Source organism: Etheostoma spectabile, chromosome 17 (genome assembly GCF_008692095.1).
Source record: "Etheostoma spectabile isolate EspeVRDwgs_2016 chromosome 17, UIUC_Espe_1.0, whole genome shotgun sequence".
Lineage (NCBI taxonomy): Eukaryota > Metazoa > Chordata > Actinopteri > Perciformes > Percidae > Etheostoma > Etheostoma spectabile.
In genome coordinates, this window is record NC_045749.1 from 9,300,070 (window position 1) to 9,307,681 (window position 7,612).

General features: G+C 40.5%; 1 protein-coding gene across 2 annotated transcripts in view; it reads left to right on the forward strand.

Moving 5' to 3' along the window:
* Window positions 1-7,612, forward strand: part of zranb1b (zinc finger, RAN-binding domain containing 1b) — a 21,432-nt gene that overhangs the window by 4,750 nt on the left and 9,070 nt on the right. For both annotated transcript variants that reach the window (XM_032541388.1, XM_032541389.1), the window contains 3 exons: window positions 4,140-4,327; window positions 6,100-6,253; window positions 7,162-7,233. In XM_032541388.1, coding sequence (XP_032397279.1) covers window positions 4,140-4,327; window positions 6,100-6,253; window positions 7,162-7,233 — 414 coding nt within the window. The remainder of the gene's footprint in view (window positions 1-4,139; window positions 4,328-6,099; window positions 6,254-7,161; window positions 7,234-7,612) is intronic.

Here is a 7,612-nt window from a genome sequence, read left to right on the forward strand (position 1 = left end):
GGCCAGAGATGTGACCCATGGCCAGAATAGCATAGTTCATAAAAATGCAGTGCAATGAGGATACAGACGTTTCATACATACGACGTGTGTTCCCGCCATTCGACCCGTGCTGGACCGTTCTATGGTCAGCGTCTTCGGTGAGTAGCGTCCATCACACTCCCTCTGGGTTATAAACGCCTCTGTGACGTTAACATTTGTTTTGGTTAAAATCAACAAATATCGTGAGAATAATCGCGATCAAAATTTTGATCAAAATAATCGTGATTATCATTTTGGCCATAATCGTGCAGCCCTAATGTCTACCTGTTTCAGCTCTGAGATTTACTCGCATTGCAAAGCGCTGTGAAGGAATAAGAGATTGCGTTATATTCTGCCTCTGGTTGAATGTAGGCTACAGCTCACAGCAACTTAATGCTAGTGTCTGGGTTTTGTTTGATATTTAGTGTTGGCAAATGGCTTTTTGTTGAGTTTCCTTTAGACACGGAAAAGCGTTGCACCTTTTTTTCGCTAACCGTATCTTATTGCTGATGGAAGAGTTGCAGCCAAAAAGCCATACCTCCGACTATTTTTTTGTGCATAGTTGAGTTGCTTGGCCTTGTTTCCACGTCGGAGTTCTGGCTTTTTGGTTGCAACTTTTCTATGAAGACCACTTCTGGTCAGACTTCTCTGGACAGTATACGGGTGTACCTGGGTCCCACTGGTTTCTGCCAGTTCTGAGCTAATGTCGCTGCTGGACATCTTCCCATTTTAAAAGGAAATAAGCTTGATGTGTTTTTTATCTGCTGCACTAAGTTTCCTTGGCGACAACTTTTTTAAGCCCCAAAAACGCTGTCACACATCTGATACAAATATTTTTACGTTTTCACCCGTGAGCGTTCTTGTGTAAACAGGGCCTTACTCGTGTCCATAACAAGACACATGTCAAGTTTGAAATCCATCGGACTAATGGTTTGAGAGATATGCGCATAGATGGCAGAGGGCACAGATGTTAGTGCTGAGGAGAAGTGAGTCTGTCCTCTGTTGCTAGGAAGGTTTTCCTGTCATTGACTATAGACATCAGTGTTTGTAAACAGTGGCCTCAAAGTTTTGATTGGTGCTGTCTTTCCTTCACTAAAAATAGCATGACCCATGCAACAGAAGTCAAAAATAAATAAGTCTCGGACTTACTACAGCCTATATATGGGCCTATATATTATAGCCACACTTTAGCGGCGACCTTCTGTGGGTGACCCTAGATCAACTCCCTAAACTCAACTGGTGTTGCTGCGTTCACTATATATAACATCCACCTTGTAGTAAGCCTAATGTGTCAGATTCAGCCCTCAATACTTAGTTTCAGTTCCGCCAACGGGGTGAGATAATTTTACTGGTCTCTAGTGCAGGTTTCAATAAGTCTCTTGAAATCAGTGTCAATATGTTGAAACACTACTAAAGGAGGCAGATTGCTACACTATTATAAAGGAAATTATTATTGTTTGTCTGTAGCAACAAACAAATTGGGAACAGTTGACACCACAGTAGATAGAAAGCAATTAGTCTTTTAATCAGTGAAATGATCTCCTTATTTGCACATTATTTTGCTTGTTTAAAGACTTTGTGAAAAGCTCACCTTTCTAGTCTGGGGATAAATAAAGAGGCAGAGGAAGGAGATTTCCTTTCATGATAGTTCTAGTAAATGTGTTAAATCCTAACATTGGTGGATATACTTAGTTTGACAAACTTTTTCAGGCTACTGCCATAATAAGTATATGGAGCAGCAAAGAAAACCAAAACTATTTTGAACATTTCAAAATCCGTCAGCCTTATTCACTTTTTTAACCAACAATTATATTTAGTCTATGACCCACTGAAGTGGATGGTTGGAAGTACCAAAATTTGTCTGTTGGCTGTTTATTTCAATACCTTTCTCCTCTGTCTTTAAGTGTACGGCCATTTGCATATTTACGCTTTTTGTGTTCTCTAAAAGAACTGTGGGTGCAGAACTGGCCGCAGGGCTACAGGCACACCCGCACTAAAGGAGTGTTTTGTGGATAGTGGTTGTGTGATCCCTCTCTATCCCACTGCGCTGCTATTGTGTAGTTTCTCTCCTGATCTCTCACAGTGCTAGCCAGCTCCACATGGCATAACGAGTCCTTCCACCCACTCTGTGTCTCTCTCGGTCTCACTCACACACACGCAGCTGAGCATTGTGTGTGGTCCTTTGACGCGAGAACAAAAGCTCAACAGTGTTTGCTGTCAAATGTACGAGCAAATACTACATGGGCATTTACTGTATAATGCTGGAAATTTGGACAATTTAAGGTTTGATTTCATTTTATTCTGTCATAATGACACACGTCCACATAGATTATTCTTTTTCAATAGATACTAACTTTTGCTTTAAAGGTGTACTATGAGTTCCTGCTTTGTTGCTGCGTGATTTATTTTTTGTCTCAAATCGTAGGGATCTCTTGTTGACCCGCTAGCTGCCTGCCCCCTGAATACACTGAAAAAGCCTGATCTCGGTAGACAACACAGGGGTTATAAACGTCAAATAAACACTAGAGGCAAGGGTTAGGCACCAAAATACAAAAAAAGACTCCAGCCAGTCATCACTAAGAGGGTTGTTGGGGGGGGGGGGGGTTAGTGACAGTCAGTTACTCATGACTGTACGGAAACACGGGGGGGGGGGGGAGGGGAAAGTCACTCGTCTGTTATGTTTGGAATTTACTTGGAACGTCAACAGAAGTGACCATACAGGAACTCATAGTGCACCTTTAACTCACTGTGTTGCTGGCTTGATCTCAGCAATGGAGGCTGGAATGGGTGCTGAAACCTTCTGAACTTTTCTTTTGTGCTGAGCTGATCATTCAACTTTCCACCGAAAAAGTTAAACTTCCCAATTAAACATCTGGGTAGTCAGTGTGTTAAAGAGTAAGATCACAATAATGATATCTTACTCAGCAGAATAACTGCAAAGCTTTTTCTGCTGCACACAGTCAAATATGTTTCTATAGTTTTGTAGGGGTGGAAATCACCAGAGGCCCCACGATATGATTTTACCACGGTACTTGTGTCATGATACATTATTTTTGCAATTTTTAATGTATTGTGATATTCTGATATGTATTTCAATTTAATACTTTTTTCCCAACTTCAAATTATGACTCCAAAGGAAAACTTTTTCAACATCTGTTTTTACCAACTTCCTCTTGCATGCTGACAGTCACCCATGCTGACCTCTCCGGGAAAAAATTCAACGGTGCGATTTAGTGAACTAAAAAGCAATGCATTTTATTATTATTGTTTAAAAAAGTTACATTTTCATGTTCAATTTATATAGTCATAAATCGATATTTGGGTTTGTGTATCAATACAGTGTTACCATGGTGAATATCAAAATAAAAATTGGGTTCCCCCCCCCCCTAATAGTTTTACTGTCTTGTTGAATAGATCAGCGCTTGAGTTAGTGTGCTAGTGGTTGACATAAACAGCTTCTGTCAAACAGTAATATTTACACTATGTGCCAAAAAACAAAAAAACCCTGCATCTGTCGGATCAAACACATCCTTTAACCCTGACGCTAAGATTTAAGCCTGAAGATTAAGAGGGGAAAAAATAACTGACGGATTACAAGTGGCTGCATATTGTCTTTTCCCTTTGACTTCCGAGTCATTGACGTCTCAAAGCTGTTACAGCTGTCACAGAGATAAAGCTGATGTCTAATATTTTATACTTTGTTTGAGCACAGAATGTCCTCAGGTTGTTCTTAGTATAGTTAATTTGTACATCTGATATGCTCTGTCATGATGTGATTTTTTAACCATAGTGATCAACAAGTTCACCAGCCTACAAAGTACACTCATTTAAGATGAAAACAAAAAGTCAACTAATGAACTCCTTTTGTTTTACTTTTCAGATCTTTTGATTTATATAAATACTTATTCTGCTAATTTTGAGTTTAGAAAGTTTATGGAGAGTTTCTAAACACTCTAAAAATGTGAAGTTGTGTTGACTTCTAACTAAATGCCAAATGTTCTTTTTTCCAAACTGCCCACTGGTTGTACCATGGCAGAGGTTTACTGTTTGAAAGTGTCGTAGAAAAGGTTTACTCATGTGATTTATAAATGTGACCTTTTTCCTTCCTCTTTGATTGGAAGGTGTTGTGGAAGGTGACCTGGCAGCTGTGGAGGCCTACAAGTCATCGGGGGGAGACATTGCACGACAGCTAACATCAGACGAGGTGCGCCTATTAAATCGGTCCTCAGCATTTGATGACGGCTTCACGCTGGTTCACCTAGCCATCCGCTTCCAGAGACAGGATATGCTGGCTGTGTTACTTACGGAGGTCAGTGGAAGCAACCACAATATATTAATAATTTATACTGTTTATTGATCCCCAGTGGGGATATTGGTATAGTTCAGGAATCACTTGCCCCAGGTATTGGCTGATGGAGAGGTATCTTTTTAAATTCTGTTTACACTGCGACCACCCGCTAGACTGTACCGGTATAAACGCCAACTATTCATGCTGGTAGATAGATGATGTGGATCATTCTGTGCAACACATACAAAATGTAAGTATTCTCTGTTATTAGCTGTTACATCACTCAAATTCATTATGCTCCCATTCCATCTGTAATAAAAAAAAAGGCTTCAAACAGTTTGACTCTAGCAATTGTGTACAATTTACAAGCTTTAAAAGAGAATGAAGAGACAAAAGACTATATTGTAGAAATTGGAGGGTCTCCAGTGAAAAATATACCCTTGAAGTGTGTGTGTGTGTGTGTGTGTGTGTGTGTGTGTGTGTGTGTGTGTGTGTGTTGTGTGGTGTGTGTGTGTGTGTGTGTGTGTGTGGTTTTGTGTGTGTGTGTGTGTGTGTGTGTGTGTGTGTGTGTGTGTGTGTGTGTGTGTGTGGTGTGTGTGTGTGTGTGTGTGTGTGTGTGTGTGTGTGTGTGTGTGTGTGTGTGTGTGTGTGTGTGTGTGTGTGTGTGTGTGTGTGTGTGTGTGTGTGTGTGTGTGTGTGGTGTGTGTGTGTGTGTGTGTGTGTGTGTGTGTGTGTGGTCTAGGTATAGCTACATTTGTGGGGACCAAAAATGTGAAAACAGTATACTTATGGGGACCTCAGTGTCTTGTGGGGACCAAATGCTGGTCCCTATACCGTTAAAGGGCTTTTTGAGGACTAAGACTTGGTGTTTAGGAGTAGGTGTGGTGAGGGTTAGGCATTTAGGTTTGAGGTTAAGGTTAGGGTAAGGGGCTAGGGAATGCATTATGTCAATGACTGGTCCCCACAAGATAGGCAGCACACGGAAGGGTTCTGTGTGTGTGTGTGAGAGAGATGGGGCTTATTGCAGCTTGCTTGCCGTCAGCACTGTGATCCCAGATTATCTGTATACACACCTCTCCTCCCACACTCAGTCACTGTCCCAGTTTTTTTATTTTTTATTTTTTTTCTCAGAGTGGGTCAGAGAGTAACCTCTGGCTCATGCCCCAAAATGCTTTAAAGCTGACCCCTACTTTAACGCCAGATACATTTATTTCCTTGTGTTGTCCTAGAGGTAAATTAGATTAGATCAGTGAAAGTAAAATTAGTTCCGATCACTTAATCAACTATACAGCTGCTTAGAGCCACGGTGTTCTCACTATATACAGTAAGTGCAAAAATGTTATTCAGCAGGCTTCACTATCCTAAACCAAATACTGTAATTCCAACAACCAAAACCTTCACCCCAGAAAGCAGAAATTCTTTATTTAATGGCATTGTCAGAAGTCTTCTCAACTTTAGGAATATATTTAAACTGCAAGACATCTGAGATTGTCTCAAGCTTACCATCTTGTTATCATTTTGCATCTTAGCCTTCTAATTTCTCTCTCTGTAGCCTTTCTTAGTATTGTTACAAAACTTAGACCACTGTGGAATACAGTTGGTCACAGCATGCAGCTTAACTACGTTGAAAGGTATTTTTGCATTAGCTATTGTTTTTCATATTTTTTGGTTACTTGGGAAATACAACCTTCTGAAATTGTTAGAAATTCTCTCGCTCAATTATCAGCCTCTGTCTCATATGCTCTTTTCAATTTATATTATCCTTCTTTACCATTATCCTTTCCTCTTTGCAGGTGTCCCAACAGGCAGCCAAGTGTATTCCAGCCATGGTGTGTCCTGAGCTAACGGAGCAGATCCGTCGTGAGGTGGCGGCCTCTCTTCACCAGCGCAAAGGAGACTTCACCTGCTATTTCCTCACTGACTTGGTGACCTTCACCCTGCCTGCAGGTCAGCACCACAAACAAATATGCTAATGTATAAACAATAGGCATGCATGTCATATCATGAATTCCAGAAGCTGTCAAACGTGCTTTCTGTGTTTTGTATAAGGATAACTTAAACTCGAATTAAGTTTTAAAGTAAGGTTAACTTCAAACTCTGTACCTGAAGAAGCCCAGTCTAGCATCCCCTCTGGCTACCTTTTGTGATAGAATGCTTGATTTGTTTACTGGTGGCCTATGAAATCGCTTGTTGTTTGGATCCTGAGGGGACAGAATTCTACAGTTGTCTGTTTCCAACTGCAGAAGACGGAGGCTACCTCTTGCTTACTGATTCAGTATTGTTGTTGCAAACTGAGTATATGGCCAGCAATGCATGTTTTTTGTTTGTAACAAAGCTATAATTAGCAATTTGGCCAGTGGCTGTAATATTGCATGCATTCAGTGCAATTTCTGTAAAATGCAATTCTATTCTATATTCAATTTTATTCTATTTATGCTCCAGTCTGTTGCTGTTAAGCTGAGGATTTTTGTTGTGTAGAGTATTCAGGACAATGCAGAAATTGGATCCTGGCCACTATAGAAAGCCATTCTGTTCAGTTCCACAAAGTCACTGCATTCATTTATTTTAGCTAAAGAATAAGCTACTGTGTTGACAAGAGCTCCGAGCATTCAGTGTAAGCCAGTGGCCATTGTGGAAAGAACAAAACATAGTGGCTTAAGTTGAAATGAGCCACTACAGAAAAATGTTTTTAGTTGACCTTTTCAGTAAGTGTTATTGTTAGTTTAAGAAGAGATTAAAACAAATAAAATATGAATAAACTGTTAACTTTTAACTTTCTCTGCAATTGTGTCCCCTCTAATAACAGCCTTTTTTGGATTTCTGTCATTTTGTTCTCTTCTTTCTTTTTGTGTCAGACATTGAGGACTTGCCCCCAGCAGTTCAGGAGAAACTGTTTGATGAGGTGCTGGACCGAGACGTACAAAAAGGTGAAATATTTACTGTATCAACTTCATGACTTAGAGATACAATAGCTTTGAGAGAGAAACCAGATCCAAGATGACAAAGATTGTCTGGCTTTGCAAACAGAGGGAGCACCCTCACAAACTGTGTATTATAATGGGAAGGCTGCAGAATACTGCCAGCGTTCTATTACTTGTAAATTCCCTCTTGCCAACACAGCGTTTTTCCTGCCTGCTTGTCAGTCTGGCAGGAGGTCTGTCTTTATCATGTGTACCAGTTGCATCTGCCCTAATCAGCCTAATGGCGTTTTAGGGATTTCTCTGATCCCCATTGAAAGATTGTACTTCGTCTCAGCACACACACACACACACACACACACACACACACACACACACACACACACAC